Source organism: Athene cunicularia, assembly GCF_003259725.1.
Source record: "Athene cunicularia isolate RWA chromosome Z unlocalized genomic scaffold, athCun1 chrZ_part1, whole genome shotgun sequence".
In the NCBI taxonomy this organism is placed as follows: domain Eukaryota; kingdom Metazoa; phylum Chordata; class Aves; order Strigiformes; family Strigidae; genus Athene; species Athene cunicularia.
In genome coordinates, this window is record NW_020799142.1 from 34135671 (window position 1) to 34151835 (window position 16165).

Genomic DNA, 16165 nt, shown 5'->3' on the forward strand with positions numbered 1-16165 from the left:
CACCATGGTGAATTCACAGAGTCCTAACATCTGATCCCACGGAGCATTAATTTGCAGGCCAGCTAACTCCAGATCTTTGGTTCTGAGGCGCACGCATTAATGGCTTTTTAGGTCAAGCACACCAGTTGCAAGGAGCAGGGTTTGGCGGGGTTCTTTTCTATTAAACCAAAGCCCAGCCTCCTCTGATATTATACTGTAGTCCCTTTCTAGGAGAAAGAGAAGGAGATGCTGTTAATAAACCCATTTCAGCCTTTTTTCAAATGAGTTGCAGGTGGCACCATCCCCATCACTCCACAACACACTGCTCCAGTGAGTTACATTTCTCCTCTGCACTGATGGGGAGAAGTTAAAACAGAAATCCCTATCAGACATGGCCAGTCCTGCAGCACTACCTTCGACAGCAGCTTCAGGACTGGCTAAATAATTCATCTTATGGCATCAATTATTCCTGCAGGCTACCTGATGTTTTTAATAAGCTCTAATTATGCCCAGTTTTTACCCTGGGAAAGCGATGAGCTTCCCAAACACACAGAGCTCTTGATTTGGGTGTTATTAAAGCCCAGCTTCACAGTTACTAGACTTGCAACTACCCCCATGAATTAAGAAAATTTCACATCTTGCCATCTTCATATGGATTCATTGCTGAGACACAGGGCAAGCCACTGACAATGCTCAACTAATTTCCCATTCTCATCTCTCTTAACTTTGCCAGGAGCAAACTACTGCTTGAAATGCTCCTAAAAATAATACTTCCTCCCTCTCCCCTCATCACATTCCTTATTTAGGGTGGTGTTTGGAAGGTCACACCAAACCATAAACCCAAGGGAGGGTGGCACAAAGGGGAGAAATCTGGATACACAACACATCTGCTTGCAATATGCAGGTGTGATTCGAAATTTGTAATGCAAAAAAAAAAAAAAAAAAAAAGAAAGCTGGGGGAGGCTTTGAAATGGTCTGGAGAAAAGCAGATATATTCCTTCCCTACACCACACACAAAGTCTGGTGGAAACAACAGTGCCCCAGAGTCATACAGTTTTGATTTTTGGCTGCTGCATGGTGTGCTGGACTCTGCAGGGCTGGATTTTCATACTGACTTCTTCATAAGAGAGCTGCTCCGGAAGAGTTAAGGTTGTTTAAAGTCTCAACTCATTAACTGACAATGAGAGACTCAAGGTTGCAGGGAGGAACTTTTGGTCTGGGTTTAAACAACAAGGACTTGTCATTCCTCAGATGTGTCTGTTACTGACACTTTAACCCAACCCGCCCAAGTGTAGATGGTGCACCCAAAGTGCTCGTGGACAAAAGTGCAGTACTGGAAGTCACTGTAAAAGCTGCTCAGTTCAAACACACAACTGTAAAGTCTCCAACTTGAAGCCCACTTGCCAAGCTCTCATTTACTGCAGGCACGACCCACTCCAAAGCCTGCAGAGCCTCACAGCTACTGCTTTTCTGCTTCCAACAGCCCACCAAGATCCCCGCCCTCAGGACTAACAGGGACTTTAGGTGCCAAAAAGCTCTTTACCAGGAGACGTGGTATTCCAGGTCAGTCAATAGGTCTCCATTGACACTTGATGTAGTGAGGTGTCAGCAAGTCGTACAAGATTCGTGAGAGGAAAGGTACATGGCACAAAATCTTGTAATATGGGAGTGACATTAAGTGTGGTCATCTATGTGTGTTAATTTATTAAAGTTACGTATTGGCAGCAGTGTAAAATAGCTCTACAGCAGCTGGAACGTCTCAGAGTTCACGTTAGATTTCCTGCATTGTATATTAAACCTATTTTTTGCGTACTAATTATTAAAAGTCACGGGGCCAAGTATGATGGACTACAGCTACGGGGAACAGCCATTTTCATACAGAAGGGTGGTAGGGTCAGCAACACTACCCACACTCTAAAAATTACACCGCTGGCAGTGGCTCTTAATCCCAGGATCACCTATGGCTCTACACACTTTTGAGAATATATTCGGTGCCAGGTGCTGTGTGGGGAGTTCCAAGCAAGAATTCAGTGGGATTTATACCATCCTGTAATTGGGGACTTCCTGACTTCTGCTCTCAGTGTCCAAAAAGGAAGAGGATCAGCAGGTCTGGAAGAGATTTTTCTGATGCACCTCAACAGATTGAGGGAGAGGAGAGCAGAGGACTATGCACATCCACTCCTGGATGCAGCCACAGCACCCAGCAGTCTCATCCCTCCTCTCCCCCCTTAATTCCCTCCTCCACACCCTATTTATTTGCCTATCTTGCTGCTGTTCACATAGTTGCCTTCAGCCATGCTTGCATACACAACCTGCTGCAGCACAGCACAGGAACACAAGTATGAAGCTCACATTTTGGAAAGCAGCAGTGCTGATTATCTCCCAACTCACTGCTTTTACCTTGCTGGCTTTCAGGATGTTGATCTGTTCCTCATACACGGTGTCCCTGTTCTTCTCCAGAAATCCCTCGCTCTCGTATTTCACCTAGCAGGAGACAAAGGAAGAAGACCAGAGGGTAAAGTCCAACCACACAGGGACAAGATGCTGTGTCCCACCACTCCCCTACTGCCTGGAAAACCTGAGAGAGAGGAGAGAGGAGCAACTGGAATTTAAAGGTCACTTCTTAATCAAAGAAAGTGAATCTGAATGAAAGCAAACACACTACTGCAAACACAAACTGTTTCTTAGTCATTAAACTGCTCTGTATGGGACCCAGCCGCACTTCCATGGAAACCAGGGGTAAAAATGCAGAGACCATCAGTACTCTACATGCTCTTTTGTTCACTCCTGAACTCCTTGTGAGCTAATCAATAAACCCCACAAGATGCTGTGGCTATGGCTCTTGTAGGTCTCTTGTTTTTGAAATTGCCAAGGGTTGCAATGAAAAGGAAGAATGTAGAGGACAGAAGAAAATTTTATTTTTTACATTTGAAGTTGTCTGAAATAACAGACCAGGGAAAAAAAAAATAGGGGGGGAAAAACTTGCAGAGATATTGTGAAGGATTCATGTGCAAAATCACATGTCTAAGGACCAGCGAGTATCGACGTTTGCCATGAAAGGTGCCACTCGTACCCAGGTCAAACCTGGTTAAGAGAAGCATCTGTAAAGGATCACAGCACCGGTGTGCCACCTGGCTCCTCCGACACGTTGCCAGGTTGGTCTGACACTTTCATTTCTAACAAACACGTGTTTTGGGTAACTGCAAGCTTTTAAGATTCTTATTTGCTGTGAGTGGTGCCTGTCACATCAGGGTTTCAGTGAGACTGGAGCCCATGGACAAGACCCTACAGCACCAGACACTGAGATTTAGAGTCCCACAGCTGGCATCTTCTCCCTCGGACGGGTAGGATCAGCCCAGGGTCACTTCCCCGCACATCTCCCCACTGTGCCTTGATGATGCTCGCAGCTCCTGCTCTTCAAAAATAATTCCCTTTTCCAATACATTTTCAGTCAAACTGGCCCTACAGAAATTCATTTTGCTGCAGCTTTGAGAAAGAGGATTTTTCTCCCCTCTAGAAAGCTCAAATATTTAAAGCTTAGCGCAATAGTTTGGATGCTGAAGTCCTCCAAGCTGATCTAGATTCCAGCAGCAAACCGAGATTACTGCCAACCAGGCGTGCCTACCACCAGAAAGCAGCTCACCGGTGCTATAAACTTCATTTTCCTTCAGGAGGCTCTTTCACACACCCACCACCGCCCCATGCATTTCCCACTTCTGCGTTCAAACCCCAGCACACGCAGCACATGGACAGTGACCTTATCGGCGAAGTGCAGGATGATGAAGGAGGTGTTGGACGTGCGGGGCTTCTGGAAGTGCTGGCTTCTGGTGTGCTGGTTGTACAGCTTCTGCACCCAGTTCTGGTCAGTGCCTTTGGGAACCTGGATGGGGAGAAAACGGACCAAAAAATCATGGGCAGGCATGCAAAGGAGGTGCAGAGAGGTTTTGGAGGAACCTTCCTTGTGGGCTTCCTCTAATCCACATGAGCTACAGGAATATTTGAGAAACAAAGTCCACCCACCAGTTCTAGGAGCATGTGCTATTTTATTTTCATGTATATTCCTGACAAGCACGCTAAAATTTTGTTCTCTGTGAAAAACACCCAAATGTTAGTTCTGCTCCAACAGCCAGAAGAGCTGTTACAGGGAAAAAAATTTAACAAGTATTTTTGCATTTAAGTTACATTAATTGCTCAGGCACCACCAATGTTACTTTTTAAACGCAATTTTTGGTGACCAGTTTTACAAACTGCCACCCGAGACAACAAGCAAGAGGTTCTGTTTCATTTAATTTCATTTAACATAATCATAAATCATAATTTTAAAATATTAAAACAATAATCAAATAATTCTTAAGAAACTTCTGCCTCTCAGCAGGGTTGGGGCAGGATCACTTGGATCCCAAACACAGGATGCATTAACCTCAGTGGCACGCAGAGTTGGGACTTCAGACCCACACATCTGTCCTACCACAGCAGGAGGATTCCCGTGTCCCCCCTCCCATGCATCCAACCTCCTGTGCCACTAATCTCCTGTATGCTAAATTCTCCTTCTGCATCCTATTTATTCCGAAATCAGGGTGCAAGTCCTACATGGACCTGCCCTTGAAAGGATGTGGCCATGGTACACCAAGATATCAGGTGTTGCCCAAGACATGGCTTTGGCAGGATTAAGCAGAAGACGTAAAAATCCTAAAACTGCAATGACTTAAAAAAACCCCTCACAACACTACCTGTGCAGTAAGGAAACAGGCTACTTTTGACAAATCAGCACTCACAAGGAGGGCTGGAGCTTAGCTTCCTACCCAGCACCTGCAGTTTTCACTGACACATTGCCAAGATCAGGAAAAAGAAAAAATAATTTGGTTTTATTATTTTGTAAGCACATATAGCTGCACGGCAGCATATGACAATATAACGTAACTTCTGATACTCTCATGATTACAATTGCCATAAAGACTCTTTTTTTTTTTCACAGTATGTTTAGGTCCCTCTCTGCTAAATGGCCAAAATCCCCAAAGCTTTTCAAAAAACATAAGGGCATTTGATGAAAGCACCTGGCCGTAAATACTGGCTATTTTGTACTTTTCCAGCACAAAAAAGTTTGCCACAAAGCAAAATTCTTGAAAACTGAAGGAAACAAGGAGTGAAGTTGTTATATTTGAGGACTGAGGACCACAGCTGATGGGGTTCATCCCCATCTCTCCTGCCTGCCCAACGGGGATGGGAAAGGCACGGGCTGGTGGACCCTCCATCCCTGCTTCCCACGGCAGCACAGCAATAACAACACACATACATGATTTTTAACAAAAAATGGATGACTGGAGCATTAAGGTTAGAAAAAGAGAGGAGTCAGAATAAAAGTGTTAGGAAATATTTTAAATTAGATGGGACAAAGTCTAGAAACTACAGAACAACTGTGCACCATCAAGGGAAGCTCTGGATCATCCATCAGGTCTTTACAGACCTTTACATGAAAAGTGACAGAGGAAATAGGAGCAGCAAACAGCAAGGAGGAAAACTGAGACAGATGAGGAGTATTTCTTTATGCTGCTCTGAAACAGCCTCTGGTTTCATAAGACCAAGCCAAAACACACTAGAAAGGTGCTGGACACAGGGACAAGCATCTCCTGGCTGCCCCCCTTAACTGGAAAAAGTGGCTGCATTAAATGCAGGAGGCACTAATGTGCTGTTCCAGATGTATTTAGATTTTATAATTTTAAGTGTAGCCAATTATGGATACAGACATAAATAACACAGACTATATATAAATATTAAAAGCCACTTATTTATACAATTATATACATATTTAATTTATGCCAGACATGCATGTTGTAACTATGGAGTTACCTAAAAGCAGATGTGTTCCTATCCATCAATTATATTTCATATCTATACATAAAAAACATCCTGTCTGGAGCTATCGTTCGGTCTCTCCTGTTCAGGACTGAGCTGCAGGTGCAGAGCAGGAGCACCGCAGCCACCTAGGCTGCCAGATGCTGCAGAGAGCAGATTTATCCTGCACCAGCTCTCTTTTGGGCCATGGACTGTGCTGAAAAACCGACTTCTCAGAGCTGAACTTCAAAGGCATCCCTCCTGCCTCCCAGAAAGAGGGTTTTCCCATACCTGCACCACTCCCTGTTCACCCCTGGGTATTTTTAGCTGCTTGAGGAACACCTGATAGGGACCAAGTCCCAGAGATATAAACTACCAGGGCAATTATCTGAACTATAACAGCAGCTTCTGGTATTACCTTGGCAGTTCAAGGCCTTTAGAGCTACTGAGAAAGTTTAGAGACTATCCCATCAGTGCAAGACTTTTTAGGAGATGAGGAAGAGGAAAACCGACTGCCTTGCAAGTACTGTATGGAAATCCCTAAACAGAAAAAACCTCAGACCAGTAATTTCACACGGTCATTGCTTCTGCTCGTTTGTCCTCACCGTCCCTCAGCCCATCACTCTGCATAAAATCTGTCAGGCAGCGTAATCCCAGCCAGCATCATCTCCCCATCTCCATACACTGTCCTCTGAGCTGCTAGGAGCTACTGCAACCAAAATCAAACCTACCCAAGTGTGGCCAGGATGAGTCCCCAGGCTTCGAGTCCACCAATTCTGTACCAGAAACATCCCAGGGTCAGAAACACACCACAACCACAAGACAGCTGGGGAGGTACTTGGAGCTGCTAGGACTAAAGGTTGAAATTCCCTCCACCATCACTTCCAACAGAAGAAAAATTAACTGGATAAAAGCCACAAAGGCCCACTCAGATCTAATGATCTAAAAGTCAGTCCTCTGAAAACACAGTAGGAACTATTTACATTTTATTTTCTTTCTCTTTATCACTCCCTCCAATATATGTTAAAGCCTGAAGAGAGCCTGGGCTTTCTCTGCACTTTGCAGACACGTTCCACTACAAGTGATGTGCCTGACTTTGAAGCTGTAAAAGCTGACAGCTTCACATAGGCAAGGTTACTCTGCCATTCACCCAGAAAGAAAGCCCAGAGATCCAACCTCTGTGTACCTGCACATGGAGCAGAAATCCCCCCCAGACAGGACTGGGCGGCACAGGAAGGCAACGTGATGATTTCTCATGTTCAAAAAACTAACAAGTCCAGACAAGGAAAACACATTTGCTCAGACACCCAAGTTCACAGCAATGCACAGAGACAAGCAGGATTGGAAATCAGGCTTCTAGAAGCAGACTTCAGTGTTTCTGGCACTTGACAGAAGGACACAGGAAAGGTTAAAAAGTGTCTTTTGAACAGTGTTAGAAAATGCATTTGGCATGTTAACAGCGTAACACGATGGCAACGTGCCATAAACCACAAAGCGATCCAGGAGAGAGTTTGAGAACATGAGAGAGCTTGTGGGTTAGACACATCTGCCTTTGGCAGCCTCAGGGTCACGTCGCTCCTCAGTAGAATTTGACTAAGATCCATAATAAATACCTGGACAAAGATGTCGTGAGTGACACATCGACCCCACCAACCAGCCTGCTCTTGATCAAACCCTTTTAGAGGCACTTCATGCTAACAGAAACATTTTTCCACTAATTTTTCCATTCCTACTCCCACCCCAACAGCACAGGCAAATCAAGAGAGCAGTCAGGCAGCCGAACACCTTATAGAGAAATCTGGACATCCACAGCAGTTTTTGACCGTACTCCCAAATGACACTTAGGAAATATATGGAAGACACTCAGCACTCCCCTGGAGCAAGCAGTTTCAGCCAGAAGAGCAGGACACCTCATCCAGCTTTGATACAGAGACCTGACTGCATTCCTTAGAGAATTTTCAACTTCCTCTGAAGATAATTTAATCCCTTGAGAGATCAACCCCAACTGGATTCTCCTCTCCAGGGCACTGAAGTCGCTCTCCACATGTTCCCTCCAGCCACAAAGCCTTCAGTCTTCTTGGGAAGTCTGCTGTCCTCTCTGAGAAAGTCATTCCCTCTACAACAAGGCCAACCATACCCTAAAGCCACCCCAGACATCCAAGCAAGTCTTCCATATGCCCTCCCAACTTCCCATGACTGGATTTTCGTAAGACAGCCTCCCTCCTTAATGCCTGTCTTTTCTAATAGGCTCTACGCTTGTCTCCTTGAGGATTTTGCTCTTATCCCAGGTTATTTCCCACCACCATCGCTGGCCCTATGGTGACTCCCTCCACATTTCACAGCTTAGCACAACAGAGGTTCTCCTGGATTCCCTTCTCCCCTTTCCTTCCTCCAGTTTGTGCTCCAGCACTTCAATGTTGTGCCAGTCATGGTGGCCTCGGTTTCTGGCCAACGACACTTCTGTGCATGGGACACGAACACCCACTTTGTATGCCGAAACAAAACCAAGAGATCCTAACAGCTTCAGATCCAGGCAGGCGACCCTTCAGCACAGGAAATGCGGAAGAGGCTCTTTGGGGACTCCAAGTCACTTAGAGGATGTAAGGTCAAAGTCCCATGGAGATTATAAGGCTTCCTGGGCAGAACAGGGACATAATTAGACATTGGACCAAGTGACCTCCAGAAGCCCCCTCCACCTCAGTAAGTTGTACAACACCCTCCAGCTCATATCTCTGTCTAAAAACAAACCCCCAAAACCTGAACACATCCTAAAGCCCTCTTTTTTCAAAGCTAAGGGTACTATTGTTTGCTTTCACGAGACAAGTTTAGTCCTTGAAACTCCAACCTCAATCCAAGAGCCCTCTTTTTCACTGCTAGTTCCCATTTCAACCTGTCCCCTTGTGGGAGACATCAGCCTGCCAGCCCCACGAAGTCCCTGAGAAGCAGCAAGGCTTTGATGAGAAACACATCTTGGAAGAAAGATAAGAAACTGCTGAGTTGTGCCAAGGTGGCAGGGAAAAACAACGGACAATGCAACACCGAGCTGAGGAAAAGTCCTGAACTGGAGTTCCTGCTGTCTGAACAGTGCCTGAGCGAGCAGGTGATTGGTCTGTGCAGTGCCTGTTAAGAGTGGTCCTGTGCTGACAGGAGAAAAGGTTGATGTCTAATTGCTGATTTGGTAATGATGAAGTAAGAGCTTTGTCGAGAGCATAAGTATGTACTATTGGAAAAATAAATGGCTTTGCTTGCTATAACTCTCATAGAGTTATAGCACCATCCCCTCCTTCTCTAAACGGTGACAAGACTCTCATCATGCACTGAAGGTCTATGACCTTTGTTCACTGAACTGCTTCAGCAGGTATCCAACCACCCCCTCCCCAATCTCACGTTAAAGATTTAAAAAAAAAAATAAAATCCATACTGTGAAGAGAGAACATTAGCGACAAACCCTCCGCATTTGTGTTAATGTTTCATTACGTTACCAGGACCCCCTCGATGCCTTTTCAAGTCCCAGAGTATATTTATCCACCATTGTGTGTACTAGCGATATGACTTGCAATTACCCTATTGTGGTCCCATGCCCGCCATGGCCAGCTCTCCCTGAGACATGAAACACTGCTGCAGGGGTGAAGGTTTTCATCCATAAACTGGTGCTTTCATTTGACAGGCTTTGATGAAATTTTCATAAAGCTGGAAGAACGCTTGCAGGTTATTATAAAAGAGACAATTACAGGGCCCATAATAAGGGCCTGTGACTAATGACAGCATTCCCCACTGACAGGTAAATACCCAGATAACTGGCATTTGACATGGAGGGGGAAGAGATCTTGCGGTTTAGGGTTTTTTGGTCAAAAAAAAGGCACAGATGGAAAAAGTAATCTCAGGCAGATCTACAGCAAAATTTCCCATACTACTGATGTCACGTAAGATTTGCTCTATCTAATGAAGTGTCACCAGCAGCAACTAGGGACAGGTGCTTCAGAGAGGAGTAAAGGGCATTATGAACCAATATGGCATGAGGGAAGCTTCCCTTATGGTCCTCACAACACCCAGGAACTAGTTCGAGTTTGAAGAATTTAGCAGACTGAGTGCAGAGAGAAGATGAAATGGTGCTGAATATCAAGCAAATAATCTGACCTCCTTCTGAGCCAACGCTGGCTAAGATGCTATTTTTAAGGGCATCAAATCAGGTCCAATTTGTTCTCATTTTTAAAGGAGTCTTCCCAAGACTGGATTTGAAAAGGGCAAAGCCCCATCTCCGGCTCATCACAAAGAGGTAGTCAGACTGCCTGTACCTCACGTGAGGGATGAGTTCATGGGAGGCGCAGGCTGGGATAGCCCTGCTGTGACTGGGAAGGCAACCCTGTCGCTTGTGGGAGAGCAGCCACCTGGCAGGTCACCTCTCTCCCAGACAAGGACAGGTCATACATCTCCTGATATCCCAACAGGGACACTAGTCTAAATAATGGATCCAACACCTTTCCCTCGATGCAGTGTTGTCACTCCTGCCCTGGAGTCACCGGGTCTGACCCAGGGACCCCACAGAGCCAACAAGAATTCACTGCTTCTTTCTTATCACACTGGCTATCCTGGTGAGGGGTCTACACCCTGCTTCAGCTCTCCCACCACCCCCTGCCTCACCCTTCCCTGTCCTTGTTCAGAAACCCTCAAAGTCCTTCTACAATCAGCAAATCATTTCCTGGCACACCATACATCCAAGTCACGATGCAAACTCTTCCCGAGCCAACTTGTTGGTCACAACATAGCAAAACCAGTCTGAGGCTCCACAAGGCAGCCACATCCAACAGGAAAGGCAGTCACCATCCCCTTCCTCCAGGCTGTTCTCAGCATTAAAAAGGCTTATTTCATGGTTGAATCTAACGTCAACTTCTAGCTGTTGCATACTCGGGGGAGGGGGTGGGGGTGTCAAAGGGTCTGAAAACCCTCCCACTGACTATCACTTACAACCACTCATGTGCAGCGCTCAAATTGCTTCAGTATCACAATGATAACCTGATCTGGTAACAGTCTTTGCAGTATTTCCTCATCATCCATTGTGTGCAGACACCAGAACTGGAAGGGATATGAGCTGCTCAACCCAGTGTAGGCACCCTTTTTCATCACCACATCAACTGTTGAGATGACCACACCTAAAGACTCTGGACTCTCCACCTACTCTTCATGCCAAAGACCTTCAAAACAGGCATCCCAATTTCAAGAACATCCCCCTTCTTATATTTCTTGTTCCTACAGGTATTTGATAATTCATGACTGAACAAGGAGTGAACAAGGAGTCCAAGCTTTCTTATGGATTCTCATTAAAGTTTGCATTCCTGGCCTTTCTTCTCAACTTTTAAGCAGGATTTAATTTAGGCCGGTATGAGAGAGAAAGGGTAAAAGGGCAAACTCTCCTGACATTACAAGCATCTTAAGTCTGTACACTAAATGCAATTGACTTCACCCCAAATAGTTATCTCAAAGAGGCTCAGGTTTCCCTCAAGACAAAATAAGGTTTGAGACAGGGTGTTACGTCCTGCTCAGAAGAGGGAGACAGGTGACTTAGATTTGTAAATCCCCAACGGAGTGGACAACGGTGAAACAAGCCTCAAAGTCCAGACTTTCATTAACTTCCCACAATGTACCATTTGGGCACACGATAATTGCCTAAGTATATAACGAGTTGTGGCAAGCAATACAGTGTGCCTTGAATTGCTTAATGGTAGTGAAGAAATTGGGGGAAAAGGAAAGGAGGGAGATAGAAAGAATAGAGTAATAGAGATCACTGGTCTGGGTTCCTGCGTCAGCCCCACCAGCGAGGATTCCAGGAGGCATCCATCTCTTTCACTTCCCTTCACTCTCAAACCGCCCCCCTCCTTGCCCCCCCACTCAATTTATACACATTTTCCCTGGGTCTGTTCCCTACCTACCTAGGCAGTCTGTGGGGAGGGGTGAGGTGTTTCATGGGATGGGGTAATTAGCATGATCTTGTTAATCTTCGTTAGCATATTCCGGGGTGTCATCTTTAATATGCATTTTGCGGATAATAAAGCAAAGTTCATTCACTGGACAGATGGGCCTTGAAACTCGTCCAGGTGCCGCAGAGCAGGGCTGTCCTGTCTCCACAGAGCTCCCCCCTCCAGCTGCATCCTGTGTTATTCTGGCAGCCTTATCAGCTTCGACCTCCACACCATCCACCCCATGACTACAGTTTCATTACTTGCAAGTGTTTGAGCCATTCCTTAGCTCAGAGTCCCTCCACTCCCCCCACTCTTCCTCTTTCTCAGGCTGTTTTTCTCAAGTCTTTGTTTCTCACAGGCCTGTTTCTTTCAGGACCTGTTTTTACAAGTCGTCTCTCACACAGGGAGGAACTCCAGATCCTGAATAACACTGAAGAAATCAAAAAGTTGCATGCAGTGGCTATTCCTAGAGTACAGCCAGCCCAGAAACCTGAGCTCTGGCAACACCTGGTGAGATCAGGTACCCAGGCTGGGAGCCAACATCTGCCGAGGAGTCTCTGAATGGTCCTGAAGCAAAGCAAATGCCAACAGCCTACTCTAGCCACGAGCACCCCAGCAATGCAAGTGAAAGGAGACATTTACCCTCTTGCAAGATATTGCAGGTTAAAGCTCATTCTTTAACAACACTTTTAAAAACACAACAATTTTAAAAACAAAAATGTCAGTGAAAAGGTGGGTGGTCCTCTTTACCTTGCACTCTTCATCCAGTAGGTCCAAGATACCCAGTTTTGCTTCAATAAGGTCGATGCAGGGTTGGTTATCGTAGAAGTCTATGAGAGTCCAAGGGATTCCCTCCTTCATATACTCTTCTTGCTCCAGCTTAAACACGTGCTGAGAGTGGAAAAACAGCAGAGTTATGGACTGTGACCTCAACCATCACAGTACTAGCCCCTTCCCCTACCACCCTCTTGTCCCCGCCGGAGAAGCTGTAGAAGCTTTATGTGCCCTCATGTACAGCTTCATACAAGCCCTGCCATTTACACAACCTAGCTCTGGCAAGAAAAATAAAAACTTTACAAGAGGAAACCATGGAGAGGGGGAAGAAAAAAAAAAAAGAAAAAAAAAAAAAGGCTTTCAATGATTTTCCCTAGAAAATGACTGTCACTACATCTGTGTGGAAGCCAGACATTGAAATGGCAACGACATATATATCTCTTGGGCTGAGAAAAATCCCTCTCCTTCAGTGCTCTGCTGATTAAACTAGTGACCTGCAGCACCGGGCTGAGCGTGTGTGACCCCACCTGTGACCAGAGCTTCACAAAGAGCACCCATCATTCTAGAAGGGAGGTCATCAGCAGTCCTGACCCAGGAACACTACTATTGCAGATATTTTTTTTTTTTAATATAATTAAAAAAAAAAATCTTTGCATGGCTTATATATCTCAGACCTCTGCCCAAGCAGATAAATTGTCTCTGGCTATTTCTGCGATACTCTAAGCATATTAAAAAAGGATTTTTCAAATGCACTTTTTTCTTCAAGATAGCTCTTTAAAACCTCTTCAAACATGTCCTCTCAGAGTTTGAATTTATAAGCTTCAGAAGTGATATTTGGACATACTAAGATATCAATAGTGCAAATTCAACCCATAATTTACTCTTCATTTTTAGAAGCACTGATCTGATCCATTGGATATACTGCAAAAGTTCATGTCCATGCATATGATATGGTTTCAAAGTGCCAAACTACTCCGCAGTACTTAGCTGGTCAAATTTAACGTTTTCTCTTGTATCCTGAAGCTAATAGTATTTTTTTTCCCTTCTTACAACAAAAACAGAAGACAACCCCTTACTGGTTTCATTTCTAGGTCAGGTAAGCGCTTGTATCTAATAAAATAGAAGCATCTCAGGTTTTTGTGAGGCATGGCCAAGTGAAAAGAGTGTGTCCAATCCTGCTACTTAAGACACAGTTTTCATTGCAGAGGTTTAAGCCACACTTACTGGGCAGGTTTCTACCCATGCTTTGTCTCACACTGAAAATCAGGACTCGGACAAGACCATTCAGGTTTCAGTTACGACTGAAACCATGCAAAAAACAAGCAAACAAACAAAAAATTGGCAAACTATCTACTTATTCAAAACCATCAATGGACCTCTGCATAAACCATTTGCAAACCTGCTTGCCATATAAAGCTTATAAATGAACCAAGCAACATTTTTAACTTGATACGAATATTTAGTGCAACTGCAATGCACTGTCATTGCCCAGGAGAGACAGTATCCCAAGGACTACATTCATGCTGGCCATGCAATCCGGCCAGGCTGCAAGTAAACGCCATTCAGCAGAAGTCAGACACACAATAATCCCACCCTGATACATTTTCTGCTAAATTTTATGGAACGTTTCCAAGCTGATCTTACCAAGTTGAACTGTTGCTGGAGCTTTTCATTCGCATAGTTGATACAAAACTGTTCAAAGCTATTCACTTCAAAAGTTTCAAATCTGCAAAGCAATGAATAAATCAGCATTAAGCATTGCTTCGTCTCAAAATCTATTTTTCTCTGCAACGATGTCATCTGCGTGACGGGGAACACCAGTTATTCAACCGTCTCTTTGCATTCCTCCTATCCCAGATCTACACTTTATTCCTCATTCCCCGAAACGTCTATCTTTCATTGTCACAGCTCAAGGGATTCAGGAGGTCTCTTCTGCTACGCATGAATGAGATATCTGGTACGACCGTAGCTTCCTGCCCATCAGGCAGCAGTGCTGTCGGAGACAAGACACGTAACAGCCTCTCTTGGAAAAATATTATGAAATATTAAGCCCAAATATATTCACGGCAAAGGTGATGGAGAAACAGTACCTGCTGTCTCAAAAGACCCAACATGGTATTTTTAATGCAATTCAACAGAGCTGAAAAAGAAGGTATTAAATTCATAATTACAGCCTCTGCATTGCATCCCTGATACCACAAAGATTAGATACACATAAGCGACTTCTGGAAGGCAGAAGAAGAAATGGTGCTTTCAGCTCCAATTCCAACATGTTCCTGAGAGGGAGTTTGGTGTTGGTCTTGGTGATCCTCATCTTCACAAGCGCTTCCACAGCTACACTTGCTGAAACATTATCCTACCCCTCCACGAGCTACCAGTCAACTCCAAACTGAGCTAAAAATTGGCTTCCTAGTCACAATCGGAAAAGAAAAAATATGCAGTCTTAATAACACAAGCTACAGGCAAGCAGGTTAAGAGCCAGTGGAGCCCCTGTGGCAGTCAGGGTGGAAGCACAACACCCAGGGACAGGCACAGGCAGCTGGGCTTGCTCTTCAAAAAAAAAAAAATTCTCAGCTATCGCAGGGAAGTATGTTATTTATATTTCTTTTTTAAGGCACAGTTGGAAGGGGGAGGAAAAAAAGTCTCTGACACATGACTGTAAGGATTAAACCAAGGAAAGAAGTGGCAAGGCTCTCTGTGCTTAACAAATAAACTGCTGTAATGATAAACACGCGGCAAAATAATTGTTCTAGTAATAGATGCTGTAGGAACTGGCACAACTGTCTTAAAGCCCTCCCCCCCACCCCCCCGCCCCAAATCAGTATTTCTGGTACTGAGAACTGCCTGGCTGTTTTCCACACAGTGCAGCTACTCCCCAGGTACTGCCAGGTGGTAAATGCCCTCACCACACAGAATGCCTGAGCTCTCGGGGAAAGGCAGTGTGAATCTGCTGAAGGAAAAGGGGGATTGGGAGAAAAGAGACACTTTTGTGCTTTCACCAGCCCCACAGCCCTTGAGGAAACGCAGGACTGCTCCCCCTCCACCTGCCCCGGTGCTGGCATTTCCCCCAGAGCTGGTGCAGCCCGTGCTGAGCAGAAGATACTCAATCCAACCCCCATCCCAGGAACTGAGCTTTACAATCTTTAAACAAAATCTGGTGTTTGGGACCAATAAGTGTTTATATTAAAACACAGGGCCAGTGCCTCTGTGATGAACGTGTCCTTGAAGAGCTCCCTCTGTGCTTGATATCTTGGTTGCACAGCCGTTGTGCTGAGCAGACTGGAGCCTTCAGCTCTTGCAACTAAAGGGATGTGGCTTTCCCAGGACTCCCTGAAAATACCAACTCTTGCAAGTTCATGATCAGAGCAACAGGGCAAGAAAAGATTTAATTAAAACAGAGGTGGAGAGGCACGGCAAGGTAGGTGGAAAAACGCCACGAGAGCAGGGGTACAACATGAAAAGATATCAGAGTGGAAACTCTTTTTCCACTTCAGAGACACCAGATGTGATTTATGAACCCTCTCAGTGAGTGCTGGCCAGGGGCAGAGGAGCTGTACAACATTAACTCCAAGCAAGATTTCATGAAGTTGCTAATTAAGGGGACCCTGCCAGTTCAATCTGCT

The 16165-nt window shown here is 45.1% G+C and overlaps 1 protein-coding gene across 1 annotated transcript in view; it reads right to left on the bottom strand.

Moving 5' to 3' along the window:
* MYO5B (myosin VB) overlaps positions 1-16165 on the bottom strand; it is a 151795-nt gene that overhangs the window by 70281 nt on the left and 65349 nt on the right. Inside the window, exons 11-14 of the mRNA XM_026865867.1 lie at positions 14187-14268; positions 12519-12659; positions 3737-3859; positions 2380-2463 (exon numbers count right to left, since the gene is read on the bottom strand). Of these exons, the coding sequence (XP_026721668.1) occupies positions 2380-2463; positions 3737-3859; positions 12519-12659; positions 14187-14268 (430 nt within the window). The remainder of the gene's footprint in view (positions 1-2379; positions 2464-3736; positions 3860-12518; positions 12660-14186; positions 14269-16165) is intronic.